Source organism: Lithobates pipiens, unplaced genomic scaffold, assembly GCF_037356315.1.
Source record: "Lithobates pipiens isolate NorthernLeopardFrog02 unplaced genomic scaffold, aLitPip1_a1.2 Scaffold_3, whole genome shotgun sequence".
Lineage (NCBI taxonomy): Eukaryota > Metazoa > Chordata > Amphibia > Anura > Ranidae > Lithobates > Lithobates pipiens.
This window is the reverse complement of record NW_027507790.1, coordinates 204,598,689-204,624,541: the sequence shown is the minus strand read 5'-3', so window position 1 is coordinate 204,624,541 and position 25,853 is coordinate 204,598,689. Positions and strand designations below refer to the sequence as shown.

Below are 25,853 nucleotides of genomic sequence, written 5' to 3'. Positions count from 1 at the left end.
CTCTCTGCCCTGCCTTGAGCTTCTCTTCTTCTCATAGAGCCCATGGAGAACCAGGTGCCCCTATGTCTGAATTGCCTCCCATTTCTTGATCTATGTATCCCTTAATCATGTTGTTTTGGCCAGTCTGAAAAGTCTCTCTCTATCATCCTCATCTTATGAGGATGCTGAGTGCCTAGATCAATAAATTTGCAACTCTGAAATAGAGGGGGCTATTAACTCATTTTCCCCCAACAAAACTCCCAGGCCTGATGGGTTACCAGGGAATGGTATAAACTACATGTAAAAGACCTAGCCCAAGGCACTGCAAAGTATTTACAGAGAGTTATGAATCACAGTCCTTACCCCCCCCCCCCCCCCCACCCTCCAATGTACCAAGCACACATTATACTATTACCTAAGCCAGGGAAAGACCCCAAATTATGTGAGTCTTATAAACGTATTTCCCTTAGGAATTATGATTTAATGATTCTGATTAAGGTCTTAGCTATGAGACTGACAAAACTTTTATCCTCCTCCTTAGTTAGTATTGACCAAACTGGTTTTATCCCAGGTAAATCAACTGATATGAACCTGCGCAGGGTTCTGACACGCTTGCAGCTCCCCTCAAACGAGTCAGCTTTCCATGTTCTGGTTATGCTAGATGTAGCCAAAGCATTTGACTCCGTTGATTGGGTCAACATGTCTGCCGTGTTGGAGGTGCTGGATTTTGGGCCACGTTTCTGTAATTGGAGTAAAATACTTTATAAAGCTCCCTTAGTGCAGATTAAATTGGGAGGTGAGTTATCTGAATCATTTGCTATTGGCAGGGGGACCAGGCAAGGTTGACCGCTGTCCCCAGCATTATTTGCTTCGATGATGGGACCAACTTCCCAAGCCATACGTATCTCTCCACATATTAAAGGTATACCGGTTGGTCCTATTATTGAAAAAGTGGTGTTATACCCCAATGTCATGATTCTTTTTTTGAACGACCCAGGCATTATCCTTAAGGAGGCTTTGGTTCCGATTTCCTCCTAGTCCCCTTTAACAGGTTTAAATGTCAATTGGACAAGTCTCTCATTTTACCCATTGATCGAGGGATAAAAATATCATAGCTAAATTTGTACAGTGGTTGTTCTCCAGACTTTTGATTCCCTTAAAGCGGAGTTCCACCAAAAAATGGAATTTCCGCTGTAAGTGCAGGTGACCCCCTGACATGGAGCATTTGGCATGTCATTTTTTTGGGGGGGAGGCGATACTCTCTTTTTAGAGGGATCCAGTTCCCACTTCCTCCTGGGGAACCGTGGCACCAGGAAGAAGTTAATCTCTCCCCCCCTCCCTCTCAGCAATCATCTGGGACACGTCACAGGTCCCAGATGATTTCCCGGCCAGTCACAGTGTGGAGCGCGGCTCAGGCATACGCAGGGTGTGCCCAGCTGTGAAGCCATACCGGATGCCCACAGTGACAATGCCAGCGCTGCAGAGAGGAGGGGCAGAGGAGCGGCCCGCATTGCTGGACCGTGGGACAGGTGAGTGTCCGATTAATAAAAGTCAGCAGCTATACTTTTTGTAGCTGCTGACTTTTATATGGGTGGAACTCCGCTTTAAATTGACTTACTTTCTCCTTAATCCGTACCTGTTCAGTTATGTCCAATTGCGCCATTCATTTCAGTTACAATTTTGCAATCAACAGGTATCCCTTATACTATCAGGGATTGAGTCCCTATTGCGAGAGGAAACTTTAGAGAAAACTCTCTCAACCATTTACAAGGCCCTTCAGCCCACTATACATGATGGTCTTGAAAAGCTTTTGTCCTGTTGGCACACGGAGGTCCTGAAGCTGGATTGGGAGGATGTTAGGGAATATTCCATGCAACTCCTGGTTTCGGCCAGGGATAGGTTAATACAATTGAAAATTCTTTACAGAGTCCACCTCACTCCCCAAAGATTACATAAAATGTTTTCCTCACACTTATCTACATGCTGGTGCTGTTCAGAAACCAATGACACATTCTTACATGTGTTTTAGAACTGTCCAGGTATTCGATTTTTTTGGACTGAATAGTCTCGGTGCATTTGTTCAGTTACTACCATCTCGGTACTTGTGTCCATTGACGTATGTATATTAGGTCTGGTCCATTTACTAGCTACCTCCAGGGCCTTGAGAATTTTGATAGGCCTGTTATTACTTAATGCTCTTAAGTCTATAATCCTTGAATGGAAATCTCCTCAGGCCCCTACTTTAGACTTCTGGAAGTCTGTTGTTAATAACATGGGAATGCCTAATAGGCTTTGTTTTGTATACCTTACTTTTTCTTAAACTCAATAAAAAGAATTTACAAAAAAAAAAAAAATCCTGTTGCTAGCTCTCATCTGTTGTCCTCGTCCCTGAAAGGCAGTGGGGGCTGGCGGTATATTTTTTTTGGGGGGGGGGGGGCTTTGGCAAATAACCCGAGCCCACCCTTTTTTTAGGCCAATTAGAGCCCCAGGCTCTAATCATGTACTTTCTAAAAAAAAAAAAAAAACTTGGAATCCATGCGCCTGGCACCCTGCATGTAGATTAGGGGCCGGGCACATGGATTGGGGGGTGGCCACTGCTAAAAGTTATAGCTCACAGACACATAGATATACTGTATATAGGATTTACAGTATATATAGTTAGCCAGGTTGGCTGGGGCATAGATGCCGGGAAGAGGTAGGGGGATCCATATCCCCCCAGAGCCTCACTAGCACCAGGCACCTGCTCTGCAGCTCTACACTATGTACATTAACCACTTAAGGACCAGCATCGTTTTGAGATTTTGGTGTTTACATGTTTAAAACTGTTTTTTTGCTAGAAAATTACTTAGAACCCCCAAACATTATATTTATATTTTTTCTAACACCCTAGAGAATAAAATGGCAGTCATTGCATTTTTTCACACCGTATTTGCGCAGCGGCCTTACAAGCGCACTTTTTTTAATAAAAAAATAAGACAAGAGTACAATTAGCCATTTTTTTTATATTGTGAAAGATAATGTTATGCCGAGTAAATTGATACCCAACATGTCACGCTTCAAAATTGCGCCTGCTCGTGGAATGGCAACAAACTTTTACCCTTAAAAATCTCCTTAGGCGACGTTTAAAAAATTCTACAGGTTGCATGTTTTGCGTTACAGAGCTGATACCTCGTATGTGTGGTTTGAACACCGTTTTCATATGCGGACGTTACTCACCTATGCGTTCGCTTCTGCGTGCAAGCTCGACAGGACTGGGCGCGTTTAAAAAAAGAATATATTATTATTATTTATTTTACCTTTTATTTTTTATTTTTATGCTGTTTAAAAAAAAAAAATGTCACTTTTATTCCTATTACAAGGAATGTAAACCTTGTGATAGAAAAAAAGCATGACAGTCCTCTTAAATATGAGATCTGCAGTCAAAAAGTCTTCAGATCTCATATATATTTATTTGTAATTTTAAAAAATCATTTAAAAAAATGGCCCTTTAAGAGCTATGGGTGGAAGTGACGCCCAGCAATTGTATGGAGATGGATGGGGGCCATCTTCCCCTCACTCGTCTTCATACCAAGCAGGAGACAAGACACGATCGCCTCCACTGCTGCCGACGGCACCGGTAAGCGGAGGAGGGCACCGGATTGCGGTGGGAGGGGGGCCCTCTCACGTCACCAATAAAAGTGATCTTGGGGCGAAGCCGCCGCAGAGACCACTTTTATCTTGTAGCGGACCGCCCGCTGAAGAAGGGGATACCGGGGTTATGGCAGCTAGCTGCTGCCATAACAACGATATCCTCCTTCAAACAGCCAATGTAAAACTGCGGCGGGCGGTCCGTAAGTGGTTAAACACACCTAATCCCTGCACTCTGTGCATTACACATTCCTGACCCTTGCACTATGTACATTACACACACCTGATCCTGCACCCTGTACATTACATACTCCTGACCCTCTGCTCTCTGTATATTTTAAGTGCCTCTCACTGTTAGCGCACTGTCTTGCCACATTAACAATTCACTGCCGTGCGCTCATTGCACAATGCCATATTTCTCCTCCTTTGGATACCAAGGGTAAGCTGTATGGGGAGCCCCATAATTTCTAATGGCAGTTCTGATTCTGACAGCAGCAGGTTTTTAGCTTTTAGAATACAATAGCTGACAGGGACGATTCATACATTAATGTTGTTTAGCGCAGAAGGGTGAATTGATCAATTTCTCTTGTCTGGCCCCTCTTACAGTGTATATAGTCAGCCTTTGATTCAGAGCTGTTAGAAAATGAAGATGGCAGTAACCAGAGAAATTTGAGACAGAATAAGTGACAGGAAAAAAAATAGTATACTTTTATAGTATGCTTCTCATTATAAAGCAAATTTTTAATTACTATGTCACCATAAACTTTCTAGTGCAGCCATACATAAATGTTCTGAGAAGGTCTGACTGCAGTGTAAATTTTGAAGTCAAATTTTGGTTTAGTCTTAGTTACAGTCTTTTGACTAAAAAGCCATTTTAGTTTTAGTCGTATTATAGTCATCTGAATTATTTTTAGTCATTTTTTAGTTGACCAAAATCTCTATTACATTTTAGTCTACTAAAATCAAATGGGTTTAGTTACATTTTAATGCATTATTTCTTTATAATTACCAAACAGTATATATACTCCTGTAGTAAAAATTGAATAATATGTTATTATTTATGGTTTGAACATGCACTACAGACACAGATTTAGCCATTGTGATATATATTACGTCTTTATAATAAAAAAACAAGATTCATAAACAAACAAAAATATTGCTTTTTAACAAGCAGAAGTACTTGAACATATAAAAAACCCAAAAAACTGTAAACTCTATTGGCTGTAATGCCATTGCACATATTACCTTAAAATATAAATAATTTATATAATATAATATAATAAATATAATATTAAGAGAAAAAAAAAACGAAAAGCCTTTTTCCTAATTTGTTTTCTTTAGCAGCTTAGTGGAAGCCCCTTACATATTCCTATGTGGTAGTTCAGTCTTCATTTTGACGTCAAATTTCAATTTAGTTTTAGTCTTTTGACTAAATTGCCATTTTAGTTTTAGTCATATTTAAGTCATCTCGGCTAAAATAGTATTACTTAGTTGGCGAAAATATTTTAGTTGACTAAATTAACACTGCTGACTACAACAAATACATCACACCAAAAAATCCTGTGCATATATATATATATATATATATATATATATATATATATATACATACACGCTTTACTGACAGTATGGTTATAGTATACATTGATAAAATACGAACAGAGACAAAACTTAAGCACACAAATAAATACATTAGAATACATTATAAATTAGTAAGCTTACTGTCCTCACAACAATAAATATCTAAAGATTAATTTTCAGGGGAGTAGAAAGAGTTTGATGTGTTCTCTACAATATAAATAAATAATTAAATAAATAAAATAAAATAAAGGTCTGGTGTCACTATAAGTGACACACCTCCATCCCTTATAGTACAATAAAAACAGAAGTATCGCCCCTTGGGAACTTTATATGAGGTTATATACATGCGCTTTCTACGACATGCGCATGCGCAAGCACTGTATCCAAGAAGAAGCAACGAGTGGGCTTCAGATGCCCACACTCAAGATGGCAGTGGGCTCACAGGGAATAGTAAAGTATGTTTTTTAACAAGAAAAAAACTATTAAAACATTAATTTATTACTCATACTGCTATATATATATTCTTACAAAATGCAAAAAGCACTAAACATGCATAGGTGTGAATCCAGCCTTACCTATTTTCATGCAGCTCTGGTCACGTGATTGGCTCCCCTGTATTTAGCCAACACAGCTTCAGGGGATGGGCCATTGAAACCTATGGGTGATCACAGACTCAATTGCTTTAGAGATACTGATTTAGTATCTTTTAACAAGTTTTAACAAAAAAAAAATTGCAAGTCTATATTGATTGGTTTGCGCAAAAGTTATAGCATCTACAAAATAGGGGATAGAGTTATGGCATTTATATTATAATTTTTTATTTTTTATTAGTAATGGCGGTGATCTGCAATTTTTATCATGACTGCAACATTATGGCAGATACATCGGATACTTTTGACACTATTTTGGGACCGTTGTCATTTACACAGCGATCAGTGCTATAAAAATGCACTGATTACTGTATAAATGACACTGGCAGGGAAGGAGTTAACCACTAGGGGGCAATCAAGGGAATAAGTGTGTCCCAGGGAGTGATTCTAACTGTAGGGGGGATGGGCTGCCTAGGACATGACAGAGATCACTGCTCCCGATGACAGGGAACAGTAGATCTCTGTCATGGCACAAGGCAGAACGGGGAAATGCCTTGTTTACATAGGCATCTCCCCATTCTGCTGCTCTGTGACACAATTACAGGACGCTGGCGGACATCAAGTCTGCGGGTCCTGCGGGCATGGCCACGGAGCACGTGGCAGGTGTGCCCACAATGCTGCATCTTACAGGGGATGTACCTGTATGCCGATTTGCGCAGCCGTGCCATTGTGCCAACGTATATAGTCATGCACTGGTCGGCAAGTGGTTAATAAAAGACTTCCTTACATAATTTAACAGCTCAGTATCACAGGAATTTTATATGTTGTAAATGTTAATTACAGTATGGCTATACAATAATCAACCAAGTGCTATAATCTCTTGTAAAATTAGGTAGGGATGGACATAAATTGACTTAATGTGGTCACTGTAAGAATTATTCCACTGATCATGTTAGTTTGACACACTTGATCCAATGCTACCTATATACAATACAAACTTGCATGATTCAAATGGCTGTGACAATTTACAATTACAAAAAACTTAATTTACAATTACAAAAAACTTGCGCTGACTTCCATAGTACTAATCTACCAGGGTGGGAAATTAGCAGACTATTCCAATTGTAATATGAGTAATATTGGCAAATCAAATCCATGAGTATTCCCATTCGGCAGTGAAGTATGTCAAATGAATGAAGTTTACTTGAACAGCGATCTATTCTGGTGGAATGATCAGAAGTTCTCAGACCAGGGCTTTTTTTCAGCAGGAACGTGGGAGAATACAGTTCTGGCACCTCCAGCAATGAATGTATGTAATAACAAGGAGTGCTGGGGTGTGCTGGAAGGTCTATTGATGCTTGCTGCTATTGGATCTATTGTAACTGGCAGGGATCTATTTTTGCGTGGAGGTCTATTGTTGTTGGTGAAGGGTCTTATGTTGCTGGCTCCTGGGAGGGTCTATTGATGCTGGTGGCTGGGAGATCTGTTGTTGCTTCTGGGGTAGTATTTTGTTGCCAGAGTTCATTGTTGCTGGGGGGGGGGCATCTATTGTTGTTTGGAGGATCTATTGTTGCTCGGTTGATATCCTGTTGCTGGGATGGGATTTATTGTTTCTCACTGCAGGGGATCTATTTTTCAGTCTTTTTTGTTATCATTAAAAAATTCAGTGCAAATCGCTTATTAGCACAAAATGATACTTGGTTCTGTATTCTCTAAAAGGGGCGGTACAGGGAGGTGGGTAACAGGTACAACTAAGGGACTGCTCAGAGGTGAGTAGAGAGCAGAAATGAAGTGTGACTCAGAATGGGGGAGTTCTTGCACATATTCTCTGAGAAAAAAAGCCCTGCCTCAGACTAATGACCAGTGTCGGCCGATCCATAAGGGGCGCAGGGGCACCACCTGCCCCCGTCTATACGTCTGGCCCCCTAATCTACATGCAGGGCAACAGACGCATGCATTCCAATGGGGTCCTTTTTTTTTTTCTTGAAGCACGTGATTAGGGCCAGAGGCTCTAACAGGCTTCTAAAAAGGGTGGTGCTCGGGGCGCAGAGCCATGACTATTCTTATGATATATTGTCTTCCTCATTCTCCCGGCCAATCAGGAAGCTCCTATTGACCAGGGAGTCTTTGGACTCCCTGGTCAATCGTGTCTCAGGACACACTTCCTGTTCCTGTGTGGCTGGGAGAAGAATGTCTCTGTTTGTGCTCGCCGGAGATTCAGTCAGAGTGGCCCCGGCTCTTCCTTCCCCCACTTGCATAAGGTTAGGCATCATTCTCATGGCACATTCACAGTGACTTGCCACCACCCGTCTCTCGTGGGGGGCTTGTTGGGTGATCAGGGTGGGGGTTGTCCGTCTCCTGCAGGCGGTGTTGTTAGTTTGTGCCGCCTAAACCCCCCCCCCCCCCCCCCCCAAAAAAAAAAATTTTAAGCACCAGCCGCCACTGCAGATGACAGCTGAAGATAAAATAAAATATGTCCCAGAACTGTGAAAATACAAAAGGATACTCAGTTCAGGCAGGTTTATACCCCTCTGGGTTAGACAGTTTGTGCAGACCAAAATAGCCCTGGCAATCGTGCCAGTTAGAAGTACGGCACTAGCAGGAACTATCTTAAAATACTATCTGTTACACTCACATGTATCATTATCACCAAACAAACTGCTTCTTCAGTCAGCATGAAAGGCAATACTATGTTATCATACTATAATCATTTTTGTTACAGGAATTCTGGTTTTATGATTATTTTTATTCTTGGTATTTCCATATAACTGCAGTTCCATTTGCAGCTGCAGAAAAGATCCGCTTCTGATCTGGACTTAATTCGAGGTATAACACTCTTCCTTTGTGATCTGTAGGGGTGAAAATAAAAAAAAAAAACACATCAGATGATCCAGATCAAATCTATGATGAAGAAATATAAAGCACACATCTACACATGCTGAGCCTTGTGTTTTTCTAATTCTTCAAAACTGCAGCAAACAAAATACCTAGCAGACAGCCATAAGTGCAAAGCAGGGGTTCCTATCATGACATAAGGCCAATCTTATGTAAAGCTTTGTTGCCAATCTATATTGGTCCAACTTGGTGTGATGCAGTTATCCATATTTTATATCTGGGAGGTCATTGGGGATACTGAAAACCACTGTAGCAGCGTGTGCCACATACAGTGATAGCGGTGATCTACTGGGTTCTGCACAAATGTTTTTTTCCTCTGCACAAAGAACACAGGGGTTGCTCGCTCAGCTCCGCTGCCATTTGGAGATTGGCTTCTATTTTTTTCAGTGAATACAAGACGTTCTCTGATTGGATGAGGTGAAGGGGAAAAAGATGACATTGCAAACTACCTCTATCCAATCAGAGAATGCCTTATATTCACTGGATTAAGAAAACACAAAACACTCGTAAATGGCGGTGGTGTCGCACAAGCATCCCCCTGTGTTCAGTGTGTAGAGGAGAAGGCAATGATTGTATGTAGCATGGGCTACTACAGTGGGTTTCAGTAACCTCAACAACCCTCCAGATATAAGATATTAATAATTACATTGTGCCAAGCTGGAGTTCTGCTTTAAAGTGTTAGTTCTCTATCAGTGCTTCCAGGACAGCCAAGAAAAATTCTAATTTGTTATCCATCTGGTTTGTCCTGGAAGCCCTGAGGTTGAGAAGGGGAAATCCCTGGATTGTTGGAGTGGCTGTGGGGGTGCTGACAGTTCGGCAACCCGGGACGTAAGAAGAACAGGGACCGGTGGGGTGCGGAGGTTGTCTTGTGTTAATTCACCTTTACATTTTTATTGTAATGGTGATCTAACACTTTAAAGGAACTTCTCAGGATAGGAATATGGGAGTCATATACACATATTTATCTCCTGACAACTGATGCACTTGCACTATGCACTTGTTGCAAGTCAGTGTTTCATGAAATTGTGCTGAAAAGGTACAAGTTCTACAATATGCACCCTCAAAGCAAGACATCAATAGCAACTTCTCCACTCCTATCATGACTTGCACCGTATGATTTACAATATTGCTATTCAAACAACATTCTTGATGTATGAGGCACCAATTCTTTATCCTAAACTTTGTAACAGCTCCTATGGACTGTTGTGATGGAACTGTCATAATAAGGTTGCAATTATGTAATTTTTGCCCATCTATTCAAGATGAACCCCTCTTTTGACATCATCCCCCCCCCCACCTCTACCTCCTCCCATAAAAGTACCTCCGCCCATATAGTACTTCCATGTGCTTTTCTATTAAGTGTTTTGCAGAGCAAACCTCCTCCCAGTGTAATGCGACTATGCAGTGATCCCTCTTTCTAGGTTCCATCTATTAAAATAGGAAACAGAGTTATATTGCCAAGTGAACCAGATGTTAGAAGATACATTTATAGTACTTCTTAATATATGTTTTTAACACATTTACCTTTACTGAACTACATTGTCTTTACTCTGATGTCTTTTCCACTATTGCTTTATCACAAATCTTACATATCATGAGTGCCTTTAAATACACATGGACTTTAATGGCATCCCAGTCTAAGTTCGTAGAGCTCAGTATTGAGTTGGCCCACCCTTTGCAGCTATAACAACTTCAACTCTTCTGGGAAGGCTGCCCACATGTTTTAGGAGTGTGTATATGGGAATGTATTTTTGACAATATAGTGTATGTTAAACAATATTGCTCATTCTAAAATTAAATGAAGCTAGGGAATGGTGTTGCCCTTAGTGATACTAAACCCAGGACCCTGCATTCACTATATCTGGTCTCCCACCGTACACAGAAATGCAATTATTTTAGTAAATATAAACTGCTGAATACCCTTTCTCATCAGAAGTATATAGCAGTCTTGAGACTTCTTTTAGTGTCTGGTTAAAGCTTGTGGGAGGAGTTTTTGTTCTCCTCTGACTGTCCTATGAGGTGCTGATTGGCCCTGTGCCTATCACATTCACCCTCCCAAGAAGAGAAAAAAACTCTTTAGCAATACATTGCAAATTGAGCATGTGCAGAGTATCTCCAAAGGCTCTGTACTTTCTGGAGATGGATTGGGGACAGTAGAAGAAGGGGAGCATCAGAGAAGACAGGATCAAACAATCTTTTTACACATTGCATAGAATTAACCTCTTAGGTTCCACAGTGAGAATAAAACATGCTTTACTGCATATACAGATTGATTTTACTGTTATGGGTTAATAACACTTTAAAGGCTTTATCCTACTAACATTAGTGTCAGTAAAAAATATATACAGTATACATTTAAAACATTTACAAAACTGTAATGTGTAATAAAATATCAATAAAGACATGTTAAATTAAAAAAATGCATTTATTTTAAAAATACTTTCCTTACATTCATGCAATTTACTAAAGAATAAAGACTCACCATATATAGCTGTCCTTTTTAGTAAAGATGGATACTTCCAGACAGTCACCTGGTTTCTCGGCGTCCCATGACTGGTGGCCAACTCTCTTGTTTTAGGCAGCCAAAGAATGGAACAGATCTTATGAAAGAAAAGTCAAAACATTTTTAAAATATGTATGTAATGATATTTTCATATGTTACTACTAACTTTACAACTGACCTACAAAAAGAAGCACTAGGTAATATTTAGGGGTCATGTACATGGGCATTCAATACCCTTTTTTCTGCATACCAGATATTAAGTGTAGCACCCTCTAGAATGCTAGCAGTGTACAGGCAAATGAATTTGACTTGTTTGACTCATGGTACGTGTAAAGCCTGATACACACGATCGGACCTTGTACAAACGTTCCCTTTGGATTTTTGTACAAAGGACGTTGGCCGTAAGTTTGTATTGCATACACACGATCAGACTTTTTAGGCAACAAACATGAGCATAGTGACGTTTCAACATACTGACGACACTTCAAAAGAGGATGTTCAATTACTCCAGCGCCACCTTTGGTCCACTTCTGTATTGTTGTCTGATCTTTTGCATTGGTTCTGAGCATGCATGTTTGTACTTTGAACAAAAGTCTGATGGTTTTGTGTTGGACTTTGCTCCATCGGACTTATGTTGTCAAAAAGTTTGTCCGTTCGCACAGCCAACAAAAGTCAGATGAAAACCGAAAAAGTTTGTCCGATGGAGCATACACACGGTCGGATGTTGCCTCAAAACAGCTAATTTGCATGTTTGTTGTCAAAAAGTCCAATCATGTGTACGGGCCTTAAGTGTGGAGTCTGGGTCAGGGTTTATTACAGGTCAGGCTGCATGACTCATACAGGCAGGTCTCTGGAGCCTCCCCCTGATTCTAGAATTTTGGAGAAATGTCTAGAAGTTAGTGGGCGGAGAGCACCAGGCATGATCTGTATATTTAGGGGAATCTAGCCAATCCCCAGGTGTACTGTCCTGGCAGGTTGGCTAGGTAATCCCTTAAATATGGATGAGTCAGGCTAGCAGGGGAGTCAGGTGGAAGATGGAGTGCTGAAGAGACTGTCGATGGCCTAGGAAGGGTTTACTAGGTTTAGGGGAGACCTCTGTCCCAAGCTGGGCTTGAGTTGGCTCAGGAGGATCCATTCAGCAGAGCGGTTTGATTTGGAACCTTGCCTGAGAGCAGTGGGAGCAAGGAGAACAAAGTGAGTACATCAGCAAACCCAGAGATTTTCAAGGGGAAAGACGGCCACATGTAGAAAGCTTTCTAAAGGACAACATTGTACTTAAAGTGGAAGTAAACTCCCCTATCGTTTTTATCCACGGAAGCTGCCATCTTTGCCTCTGTTTAATCTTCAGCTGCCACGTGATCCGTTATGACACCAGCCATTGGGTGGTTTGAAAGTTTGGTGGAGAGCACAGCCAATGTGCAGTTAGCATTCCCGGGATGCCATTTTTTGAAACTCTTTAAATCAATGGGTTTACTTCCACTTTAAGCCTTTAATCCTTGCCCTGGGAGGTTTTCAGAGCAGCCAGGAGGGTTGGTAGTGCCCGCAAGCAAGTGTAGCTGGGAGCAGTTGTACATTAGGAGAGGATACACTCCTGCAAGCAGTTTGCTTCATCTTTTTGTTGCTATTTCCAAGAGGGGCTGAGAGCTCCTAGTCTGTAATGGACTTTTACTATTAATCTACTAAGGTCTGTGTGAGGAAGGGAAAAAAGAAGTTCAGCATCTTTGTGTACAGAAGAGGAAAATTGTCCTCTTTTTGTTGTTCTTTGCATCAAGTTGGACAGCCAATAAATCCCTTCACCCCATGCAAGTTGTTACCCCTAATAAAATACCAAAACCTAAGCCAAGGGACTGACTCCTTGTGTCTGGATGAAAGCAGAGAATGCATGTTGCCTGGCTGTGCAAGTTTAGGGGAACCAGATACCAGCATTCCCTGCGGGGGTAGTGCTACATATGAATGTGCAATCAATTTGAGGCAAATTGAAATAACCCAGAAGCAGCTACTAAAAACTCAAAACAGCTCCTAATACCTCAGAAACAACTCCCAACAAGTGCCTGAGGAATTCAAGGGAAAAATTAAGCAACTCAGAAGTGATTAAAAGAAATGTAGAGCCACCTGAAAGCACACTGCACTAGATTTGCTTCTGAGACCAAGCTTAAAGCGGGATTCCACCCTAAAGTGGAACCTCCACTGATCGGAAACCCCCCCCCCTCCGGTGTCACAATTGACACCTTTCAGGGGGGAGGGGGGTGGAGATACCTGTCAAAGACAGGTATTTTTACCCACTTCCGGGCATAGACTCCCACGGGAGTCTACACCATTTCCTGCCCTGCCGCGCTGTCTGCTGGGACACACACGGGTCCCAGTGACAGCGCGGAGATTTCCCATTGCGCGGCGCGGCTCGCGCATGCGCAGTAGGGAACCGGGAAGTGAAGCCGATTCGCTTCACTTCCTGATTCCCTCACCTAGAATGGCGGCGGCAGCAGCCGAGGCCCGAGCGGTCGATCGGCCTCGGCTGCCGGCATCGCTGGAACCCGGGACAGGTGAGTGTCCATTTATTAAAAGTCAGCAGCTGTAGTATTTATAGCTGCTGGCTTTTAATTTTTTTTTTTTTTGGCGGAATCCCTCTTTAACCACTTCAATACAGGGCACTTTCCCTCTTCCTGCCCAGGCGATTTTTAGCCTTCAGCGCTGTCACTTTTTAAATGACAATTTCATAGCCATGCTACATTGTACCCAAACTAAATTTTTTTATCATTTTGTTCCCACAAATAGAGCTTTCTTTTGGTGGTATTTGATCACCTCCAAGGTTTTTATTCTTTGCTGAACGAATATAAAAAGACTGAAAATTTTGAAAAAAATAAGTTTTTCTTTGGTTTTGTTATAAAATTTGGTAAATAAGTATGTTTTCTCCTTCACTGATGGGCACTGATAAGCTGCACTGATGGGCACCAATGAGGCAGCACCGATGAGGCGGCACCGATGAGGTGACACTGATGAGGTGGCACTGATAGGAACTGACTATGGGCACTGATATGCAGCGCTGATGGGCATTGATAGGTGCCACTGGGTGGTACTTATGGGTGGCACTAATATATGGCACTGCTGGGCACTGATGGGAACTGCATTAAGATAAAAAAAACTTCTGTGTGCAGCAGCCCCCCTCACCCCCCTTATACTTACCTGGAGTGGCAGGAGTGTCTCAGCTGCCTCCTCATTGTCTAAGACAGCACTGCAGTGCGATTGGCTCCCACTACTGTCAAAACCATTCAACCTATCAGGAGAGAGAGGGGACAGAGCCGGGTAATGGCTCCGAGTCTGAATGGATACACAGAGCTGTAGCTCGGCTCGGGTGCCCCCATTTCAAGCTGCTTGCTGTGGGGGCACTCAACGGGAGGGAGGGACCACAAGCACCAAAGAGGGACCCCAGAAGTGGAGGATCTGGGCTGCTCTGTGCAAATCCACTGTAACAGATCAGGTAACTATGGCATGTTTGTTAGTAAAAAAAAACAAAAAAACAAGACTTTACAATAAGGTTAACACTGGTGCAAGCAGTGGGTTGGCTCTTGGGAGGAATCAGGTCAATATTAAAAGGCCTTGATGAGACTGTGTTATTCTGGAGGAGAGGGTGTTCCATACTTTTCTATGCAGATTGCCCTGGGTAATGCCAGCCTAAGGCGTTATGTTGGCCTTCTGGCCTATTTATGTGGTTTGGAACCCAAGCATTGTCTGGTAAAATACATTTCTTTAGCTTTTTTCTTGTCCTCATCTATTTTTTTCGAATAGACAATTGTTTTGCTTCCTTTTTTTTCTTATCTCAGCAAACAAACAATGGTAGCGTGCTCTTTTTGGAGGGATTTGGGTTTTTATGTGGGGGCCCCAACAGGGTGCAATATATCCATTGATTTATACAATCTGAAAAATTTCCTGGCTTACCTGTGAATTTGTATGTATTGAATTTATGTTTTTCCCACTACTTGTGTCCCAGATGCGTATCTGTCCATCCTGCATTCCACCTCCAACAGCAAGAGTGTCTGAGAGCCAAGGACACCAATTCATTGCCTGACGAAGATAATACTGGTTTCAACATTGAGCAGTTTATGGAATTGCAGGCAGACTTAAAAGTAAAGTAAATTGAGTTCCGTGACCTTTCCTAGTGCTTTTCCCTCCCGCGCAATCTGGCCTGCCTACAGAAATGCCCACGGGCTGGCACTCCAGGCTTTCTCCTTCCCTCCTCTCTTCCTGATACCCTCACTCTATTCCACTCTCTCTGCCTTTTCTGCTTTTTCTGTCCTACTGCTATCATGGATAGGTTGTTAAGGGACATGCAACTACTGGGTGTAGACTCGTCCACTCTACTTCTAAGGCCGCGTACACACGGGCGGATTGTCTGCCCAACTAAGTTCGTCAGACAATCCGACAGACAGTCCGTCCAAATTTTGAATGAACGGACTTGACCACACACGATGAACAAACAGTCCGCTGAAAACTTGCGCGATGACGTGTACAGCACGTACGACGGGACTAGAAAAATGTCCAATACACTGCAATGCAACCTTCGGCCGTGTAAATCCTTTCTGAGCATGCGCCATACTTAGTCCGTCCAACTTGCCTACACACGAGCGGAAATTCCGAAAGACAAAGTCCGTCAGACTGTCCGCTGAAAAAGTCCGCTGAAGCCCACACACGAGCGGATTGTCCGCTGAAACACGGTTCAGCGGACTAAGTTGGGCAGACAATCCGCCCGTGTGTACGCGGCCTAAGAGGTACCTCTGTATATTTTGCTGCTCGGTCTCTCTTAACCCTGGACACCTAATTACCTAATAACTTAGTGATCTTTGGACACCCGGTCACGTTTAGGGGCTTTAGCAACAGTTCCCCTAGCTCTTGCCTGTTTACTTCTAACATTATGGGGTGCACACCATTTGTGTCATCTGTTACACCCCCAGATCACACACCAAATGTACCCTGTACCATGTACTGTTACATGTTCTTTCATGTCTCGCATTGTTTCCATTATCTGTATGTTACCTCTCTGACTCTTCTATGCCAATAAAAGATTTGAACACGAAAGTAAATGGAGTTCAGGACAGGGAACTTTGTTGTACAGCTAGAAAGATTTTGAGGAAAGATTGTGCAGTACTGGACAGGCAGAACCGGGAAATGCATTTTAAAGCAGAACTAAACTCAATCAACCTTGCATATCTGTTGTGTTTTAAAGATGAGAGGGACTACCTGTTCACACTTTTGCAGACAGTCCATAAGAAAAAGAAACAGAAGGCTACAAAGAATGTAATGATCTATAAAATTCATAAAAAATAAATATTCCTGAGAAAAGTATATTTTTTTCTTATAGGTCTCCCAAAGTTTTTATTGTTAAGCATGATGCCACCTAGATAGTTATGGCACACATCATAGTGGGCAGCAGGGGCGGACTGACCATTGGGCCACTCTGGCACTGCCCAAGCGCCCCGAGCCACTAGGGGGCCCCATCAGGGTTGCCAGCCTCAGTAAAACCAGGGACAGTATGTAAAAATCTGTGTTTTTTTTACATTTGTCTCTGAAATGTCTCTTACCGACATCCTTTTGGTCTAAAAATCCTGAGATTATAGCTGCCCCACCTTTAGTATTGTTACAGCAAAGGGGGTGTTCATAAATCATATTGCACTATCTGGGATTTTTTTTTTTTATCTTTATTTTATGGTCTTAATCCAGTCCTAGATCATAGTCCTTTATTATGGCCTACTTGGTGAACTGATAACACAAATGTCATAGCTCTCAACTGTCCCTGATTTTGAGGGACTGTCCCTGATTTGGAGCGATGTCCCTCATTCCTCCTCATTTGTCCCTCATTTTGGTCTGATCTGTATAGATGTATATAAAATGCACTTTTTATCTATCAAAGTGTTTTCCAGCACTAAACCTTTCATCTGATTTCTAAATTGCTGCATTTGTAAATCCCAAACGCCAATATAAAGGAATCGTAGTGGTAAAAAAAAAGCACTTGTGAGTTTAACCAATCTTGTTTTTTGTACAATTCTCTTTTAAGGGGGTGTGGCAAGGGGTGTGTCCTATGACTACAAACTTTTGCTGATAGGTGTCCCTCATTCCCATCTCAAAAAGTTGAGAGGTATGCAAATGTATCTCAATCTCACCTTTACCGCAGTGGGGTGCAGGATGTTCTGTAGAGGAGTGTTTAGCTTGATTGATCCTGGATCATATGGCCAGATATTCAGGTGACCATCGCTTGATCCACTGGCCAGGTGCATTTCTGATGGTGACCACTTTAAACTGCAAATGCCTTGCTGGTGACGCAGTGTTCCCATTTTATGTTGTGCCACACGAACATCATGGTGGTGTATATGCCCAAGCCTGGAGCCACTGGATTATAATTAACAATAAAGCACAAATAGCATGTTTTCAACTGATCATCTGAACATCTTTATAATTCTCATTTTATATGCCTAGACATAATTACATATTAACAGGAAATCTGTCATAAAGGAACTACTATAGAGGCTGGCTTTGATTACTTCCTTCTCAAAATGCTAGTTTCCTGGCAGTAAGAGCTTATGAGGACAAGACACTCCAACCTTTGGTAGCCTTAGGGCTCCACAGTGCAATTCAAAAACCGATTACATGGATATTGGGAAGAGAGGCCCTGCTGATCACCAGCATGAGATATGGAAAGGTTTCCTATTTTCTCTCTAGTGCCATGTACACACAATCGGAATTCCGGCCAGAAAAAGACAGATGAGAGCTTTTCATCGGAAAATGCGACCCTGTATGCTCCATCAGAATTTAGCTGTCTGAATTTCCGCCAGCCAAAAATTTATAGCATGTTCTCAATTTTCCCGATGGAAAAACTTTCTATTGGAAATTCCAATCGTTTGTATGCAATTCAGACATGCCAAAATTCACGTATGCTCAGATTCTTCAACTACGAGAGAGAAGCTATTGGCTACTGGCTATTGAACTTCCTTTTTCTAGTCCCGTCATACGTGTTGTACGTCACCGCGTTCTAAACGATCGGAATTTGGTGTGACCATGTGTAGGCAAGACAGCTTGAGCGGAGTTCCATCGTAATTCCGTCAGGAAAACCATCAGAGCTTTTTCCGACGAGAATTCTGATCATGTGTACGCGGCATTAGACTGGAAAACCCCTTTGAAATACATACTGTACATAAACAGAGTGAAATTTTATTATGAAGGTACCTTTTTTTTTTGTTTTTCTTTTAAATACAGAAGGGAAGGTATAAACCCTACTCTAATTTCATAGTAAATCTCTAGCATGCAAACTCTGTTCTGTGCTTGTAATGTACTTCAAGACTAATAGGTTCCCACACTGATCATTATCTGAGACAGATGTGTAAAAACATAAAATATTTGCTAGGACAGTATGCATAGCTCCCAACTGTCCCTGAGTTTGAGGGCCTGTCTCTGATTTGGAACCTTTGTCCCTCTTTCCCCCTCATTTGTCCCTCATTTTGATCTGATCTATAAAGTTGTATATAAAATGCACTTTTTATCTTTTAACGGTGCTAAACATTCCATCCAAATTCTAAATTGCTGCATTTATAAATTTTAAAAGCCAATACAAAGGAATATTAGTGGTAAAAAAAAAAGCCCTTGTGGATTTAATGAACCTTTTTTTTTTGGTTAATTCTCCTATAAGGGGTGTAACAGGGGGCGTGTCCTATGCCTACATACGTTTGCTAGTAGGTGTCCCTCATTCCCATCTCAAAATGTTGGGAGGTATGCAGTATGCGATTTTCTTTTATTTCTCACCTGCTGAGGATATGCTGATTCCAGCTCAGAGCTCCGACTACAGACATATGTCCCAGCATGTTTCTGAGCCTTTTCTGGGTCTCTATATCCCACAACTATAAAAGAATAAGATAGTTATTGATTTACTTGACAACTAGGAATTCTTATAAGTAAGGCCAATGTATAAAACTGTACCTGAACTTCCCCATCGCTTGTCCCAATGGCCAGACATGTGCCACCACTCATCCATGATACTGAAGAAACATATGTGGACGGTGAATCTAAATGTAATGATTGTGCCACACTATTTCTTTCTCCATTCCAGATATATGTCACAGATTTTAAGCCTATGGCAACAAGATTTTCTGAACTCCAATCCAGCAAATTCAGATCTGTAGATAAAAGCATGTATGTATCATATTTAAACTGTATTAAAGGCAGAGTTATTTACAACATTAATTTAAAAGGTACTCATATGCATTTAAAAGCAGATATCCTCCTAATTAAAATCCAGTGACATGGGCGCTGAATCTTCTCATGTATATGGTCATCATGCAATCTGTTTCCCTGTACAATCTGGAACTTAAAGTATTTGTTACCCTAAAAAAAAAAATCCTGTTCCTTTAAAGCATGTTATACAGCACAGTGCTCGTGCTGTGTAATTTGGCCCACTGTATCACCTGAAATACCTGGCTGATCCTGCCTGGCTCTTCCCTCCCCTCCTGTAAACTGACCATGATATATCATGGCTGCTGAGCCCTGACACGGTGATCAGTTTATGTGCCTCCATCATCCGCAGCTCACCTTTGTTCTCTTACCTGTCCTCCTCTTCCCCCTCCCTCCCTGCCTGTCAGCTCGTACCAGTGCCTGCCTTTCTCCCCTCCTGCTTCTGAAATTACTTTTGATTCCAAATATAATCATATGCTAATGCTATGTGTCACAGTGTCTGTGTTTTATAAAAAAAAGTACCTGATTTTAGAGCGTCGCTCGGCAATCACATGACCGGCCGGCTCCCTCCTCCCCTAGTCCCGACTGATGTCGGTGGGGGATCCTCGGCCCGGCCCACTGCAGCTGTCAGATCGAGAGAGGAGAGAGCCAGTTGGTCACATGAGCACTGAGGGGGGCTCTGAAATCAGGTATAGACGGATTTTTTTTTTTTATAAAACACAGACACTGTGACACGTAGCATTAGGAAAAGAGGATTATATGTAGATAGGACAGTGGCTTAACAACCACTTTAAAGAGGTTGTAAAGGCAGAAAGTTTTTTATCTTAATACATTCTATGCATTAACATAAAAAAACCTTCTGTGTGCAGCAGCTGCCTCAGCCCCCCTAATACTTACCTGAGCCTTTCTCTATCCGGCTAGGTGCATGAGTGCCTCGGCCATCCAGGACTCTCCCTCCTGATTGGCTGAGACACAGCAGCACTGCCACTGACTCCCACTGCTGTCAATCAAAGTCAGTCAGCCAATCAGGAGAGAGAGGGGATGGGATCGAACCACGGCTCTGTGTCTGAATGGATACACGGAGCTGCGGCTCGGTTCGGTTTCCCTATAGCAAGCTGCTTGCTGTGGGGGCACTCAACAGGAAGGAGGGGCCAGGAAATCCAGAGACGGACTCGAGAAGAGGAGGATGCAAGCTGCTCTGTGCAAAGCCACTACACAGAGCAGGTAGAAAAAAAATGATACTTTAGTATTACTTTAAGAGTTTGTGGAGAGGTCTGGTTAGTAAATTTTTAGTAAAATGTAATTGTATGTAATTATTTGTATGTATTTATACATCCACACATCACAATTAGGGTGCAAAATACTAAATCTGCTAATTGTATGTATTTGCTATTTATCTCTTGAAAAAAAATGTAATTAAATTAGAAAATCAAATAAGAAACAATTGGCTAATTTACTAAAGTGGGAATGGTAAAGTGAGCCAAAATGTGCCTGTGCTTACTTTCAGTCACATCTATTCACACATAGCGGAATCTGATAAAAAAAAAAAGAAAAAAGAAAGAGAAGCTTCTCCTTCTCATTGCTAGATATTGAACGTGTACCCAAGTGCACCCAATGTCCCTTTAGTTAACTGCATCTGACACTTTAATAAAATATAGTCAATGTAATTTTATGCTGATTTATCTAATGGAATAAGAACACAAATAAAAACATTAAATAAAACAATGATGAAATTCAACTTAGGGACTTACAATAATCGTTTCGTAGCCCTGTGACATGCAGTTTTATCTCTGGCTGGATATTTACGTCAGAAAAATGGTCACATATTTTTTTCTTGTTTTGACAGCCTAAAGAGAGACAGAATATTGAAATGCAATGCATTTATTAAAATTTTTATTATTTTTTTACAAAAATTACAATATGAGTACCAGTCCTAAGTGCTTTGCAGGGCTGTATATACTAAAATTGCAACTATATGCCAGTGCCTAGGGAAGTAGGGTAAAGGGGGCAAGTTACAAACTTCAATTACTTTTTCTTATTTTGTTACCCTCCTCTGACCGCCTCCGTGTTAAAATTTGGCAAATGAACTATAGGAGGGAGTATCTGCAAGACGTGGTAACATTAAGAGGATTCATTATAGCTAAATAAACATGAAGCCCTCCCTCCTTTCTCTTTTTTTGTTGGCCTCTACAATTAAAGGCATATTCAATCATATTGCAAAACAAATAGTAAATGCACCCATATTGATTTTAAAAAAATGTGCATTATAAATTTTTTTTTGCATTGAAGCCTGCACATGCAATTAGTGGATCATGTATGCAATGCATAGGCTCCAGTGGATTATTCCTTTAACCACAGGTCTGTACAGAGGTATTGAAGTATAAATGAACTACAAGTTTAGTGATATCACTGTACTTGTGCTCGATTGAGATTGAGGTCCCACTGCCATGGTTGCAGATGGGATTTGAAGTCTCTCTATTTATGGAACTGCAAATTGAAAATGCAACTGCATGAGTTTAACTATACAGATCAGCATTCAGAAAATGACAAGAGCTTGCAAAGACCCCAGATTCTGTAGGTGGAGAGGATGGTAAGAGGGCTGCATACTGTCAACATGTTGCATGTTATTGCATGAGTCTAACGTGAAACATGGTCAAAAAGGTGGAACCCCAGAGGTAATTATTAGTTGGGTTTAAATAGTCTCATGTCCACCCATAGTTCATAATTCTGATTTTTATAAGTCTTAAAGAAGGAAAACACATACATTAAGTAAATTAGGCTTTCCACAGTCCAAACAAATGTATAAAGAAAAAAAAATGATTAATGAAAATGATTATCTGTGTAAATGTTGAAGAAAGGCTGTTCAACGAATATCTTAATCATTATGGAAAATTCTGATATAAAGAGCTGATATAAAAGCTGCAAGTGTAACTTTCCTATTACATCAAGCCACAATCTGATGTGTGTATACACTGATAATGAGAATAGAAATATTTTATCGTAAATTAGTATAATCACTGAAATGGGCTGAAACCGTCTATGAGCTTCAATACTATACATTGTACCCATACTGAACAACATCATTAAGTCAAGGCCAAAGGATGCCCCCCCCCCCCCCCCTGTTTTATGTAACAATGTACACAGCAGCTTGTACAGCTGCATGCTAAAGATTAGGCACCCCTGCCCAAATGACATATTTTGTAATTTTTATAAATGAGAAGTACTAAACAACAGCTGCAGGAAACAGCAGGGAATGGTCTTTTTGGCTCAGCAAAGTAAATAGTAACTTTGCATTAACATTTGCAAATACTTGTTTTTAATACATTGTTTCCTGCAGTAGTTGCTTACCACTTTTTGGTTTCAATTAGGTATGTAACTTGGCCATGGGTGCCAAGCTTAAAGCCTAACTGAACCCAAAATGATATATATTTTTTTCCTTTACCTACCTCCCACACATTTTGCACAGTTTTCCTTACTTGGCGAAGCCAGTTATACTCACCTGAGTTCCCCTATCCAGGTTTCTTGCTCACACCATTTCCTCCTGTGGAGACTCCTAATCCAGTGATGCTACTTAACCCTCGTGGTACGGTACCATTCAATAAGAGGACCCCTTCACTTGGCTAGCCAGTGGGAGTAAGGAAGAAGAACACCTCCAGGAAGTAAACTGTGAGAAGATCCTGGTGCTATATTGTGCTGTGACCATGGAAGATGTTAATAGGTGTTTAGAGAAATTTTTTTTTGTTAACCCAGGGATCAGATAGAGGGAGATGGGTGGTGGGGATGGGAGGGGGTACATTTATCCTGAAGTTTGGTTGTAAGCATGCAACTATATATATATATATAGAGAGAGAGAGAGCAGTAAACCAAAGCTACCTATGGAGATTGACAAATTGGGCCCAGCAGCTTTGCTGCTAATCAAATACTAAACATGGAAATGGTATTATGAGTCTTAAAGCCTCGTACACACAGTCTGATAGTTGGACAACCGAGTTTCTGATTTTTGTCAAAAGGGCGTGTGCCAGGATCTTGTTTTGCATACTAACTGTACACAAATTGTCGTTTGTCAAACACGAACATAGTGACGTACTATGAGGGTATAACGAGGAAGTTAATTTCTTAAGCGCCAACCTTTGGGCCCCTTCTGCTAATTTTGTGTTAGTAGAAGTTTGGTGAGCGTTGATTTTCAGATCTTACAAAAAAAATGCCTTTTAAAATATGTTTGGCCTAACTACATGCAAAGCAGCTTCATTATTATCCCATTAAAGAAGATGAGAATTTTGACATTTCATCAATTGCCACATCACAAATGTTAATTCTAGATTACGAACGGTAGTTTACAAGACCAAACTATTCCCAGTCATTCCTTGCTTCCGTGCACGTGTGTTTGTACTTTCGACTTTTGTGAGCTGACCATTCGAATATCAGACATGGAGCCGTCGTTTGCCAAAAATGTACTAGCCTGTCATCCAAAATTTGTTGTCTGAAAATTGGAAAACATTTGTCTAAAGGAACGTACTAATGGTCAGAATTTCGAAACAACAGCCTGTCAAACGACAATCCCCTTCTGATTTTTATACCGTGTGTATGAGGCTTAAGACACTCTTATTGTTGTTCTATTGATCTATAGATTTTTGAGCGTACAGGGCTTTGCAGCCAAATTACAAAAGTCTGCAGGCTGTCAGACGGTGTAAACAACTTGGTAAAAGCTTGGAAACTTTGGTCAGTTACTGCGGTGGATAATGTAATACAAGACTACTGGACGTATATACACTAACCGGCAACTTTATTAGGTACACCTTGTTAGTACCAGGTTGGACTCCCTTTTGCTTTCAGAACTGCCTTAATTCTTCGTGGCATAGATTCAACAAGGTGTTGGAAACATTCTCATAGATTTTGGTTCATAGTGACATGATAACATCATGCAGTTGTTGCAGATTTGTCAGCTGCACATCCATGATGCGAATGTCTTGTTCCACCACAACCCAAAGGTGCTCTATTGGATTGAGATGTGGTAAATGTGGAGGCCATTGAAGTACACTGAACTCATTTTCATGTTGAAAAAAACAGTGGTGAGATGATTTGAGCTTTGTTACACGGTGCATTATCCTGCTGGAAGTAGCCATCAGAAGATGGGGACACTGTAGTCATAAAGAGATGGACATGGGCAGCAACAATACTCAGGTAGCCCGTGGCATTTAAACAATGCTCAATTGGTACTAAGGGGCCAAACAATGCTCAATTGGTACTAAGGGGCCAAGTGTGCCAAGAAAATATCCCTCACACCATAACACCACCACCAGCCTGAACTGTTGATACAAGGCAAGATGGGTCCATGCTTTCATGTTGTTTATGCAAAACGACATGATACCCTCCTACCCATTCCCCTTTTCAGGGCACTTTCCTTGCACATCACTCTTACAAAATGATTCATTACTTATCATTGGGTATGCCCCCATTTTGGTGTACCGACCAGCTGACCAGGGCACACCTCAGGTCCTCAGGTCTGTGTTTTCCTTGTGAGTCTTGTGGCATCTTTATGTGGTTCTGTGTCTGTCTCGGTTCAGGGATAGATATAGATATATATATATATATATATATATATATATATATATATATATATATATATATATATATATGTATACGTGTATATGTTTGTACTGTATATAAACTGCTTCACCTGCTAAATGATTAGTATTTCTGGTCCTGAGACATTTACACAGCTCTATATATTGTAGGCTGACTATGCTGCTGGTACTGTTCACGCTCTCATAAATGTTCCAAGTATATTTCAAACTTAATTAGTACTGTAGAATGGTACTATTTAAATTTACACAGCTTTGCCAGACTTTACAGCCTGGTTGGTATCCTGACTTCATTTTTTCTTCATTGCACAAAATGGTGACTTTCCTGCCCCAGCTTGTAATTGGACAGTGAAGGAGCAGCAGATCATCTCTCTACTCACTCTGCTCTCTCTTCTTATCAGCGTGTTCCCTGTCAGTACATGTTCATGCAGCACATCAGATTGCCTCCTAGTGCTGGCCCTCCCTCTCCCAGTCTGAATGCTGCAGAACAATAGAAAATAGAAAACCAGGCTAAAGTCAAGTCAAATTCAGCTACTTGCACGAACTACATTTATATCGCATTTCATTATTTTGTAATGAATACAGAACTGTATTGATTTTTAGTTTGTCTTGTCTGGAGTTTGTCTTTAAGCAATTAGAATCTGAGATAATTATACAAGACTCATGGGTCAAAGACTGGTTACCCAGGCAGTTACACAAACAGAGCAGACCGCAGTGCTGTAGGCGTATGTTCGTTTACTGTTATATCTTCCTGCAAAACACCAAGCCAAGTTTTACCAACTGATAACTGTAGATAAGATCGATCGTGTAACTGTGAATTTCTATGAATGAGCTGTCAAGCTTAAAGCTGTGTTCCGCCCACCTCTGCAAAAATGAAAAATTAGC

At 41.2% G+C, this 25,853-nt stretch overlaps 1 protein-coding gene across 1 annotated transcript in view; it reads right to left on the bottom strand.

The window, feature by feature from the left end:
* Nucleotides 1-8,502: 8,502 nt before the first annotated feature.
* The window catches only part of CDC20B (cell division cycle 20B), a 51,283-nt gene continuing 33,932 nt past the window's right edge, over nucleotides 8,503-25,853 (bottom strand). The window contains exons 6-12 of the mRNA XM_077462728.1: nucleotides 21,138-21,233; nucleotides 19,135-19,331; nucleotides 18,961-19,055; nucleotides 17,328-17,553; nucleotides 15,109-15,234; nucleotides 11,155-11,272; nucleotides 8,503-8,626 (exon numbers count right to left, since the gene is read on the bottom strand). Of these exons, the coding sequence (XP_077318854.1) occupies nucleotides 8,523-8,626; nucleotides 11,155-11,272; nucleotides 15,109-15,234; nucleotides 17,328-17,553; nucleotides 18,961-19,055; nucleotides 19,135-19,331; nucleotides 21,138-21,233 (962 nt within the window). The 3' untranslated portion in view covers nucleotides 8,503-8,522. The remainder of the gene's footprint in view (nucleotides 8,627-11,154; nucleotides 11,273-15,108; nucleotides 15,235-17,327; nucleotides 17,554-18,960; nucleotides 19,056-19,134; nucleotides 19,332-21,137; nucleotides 21,234-25,853) is intronic.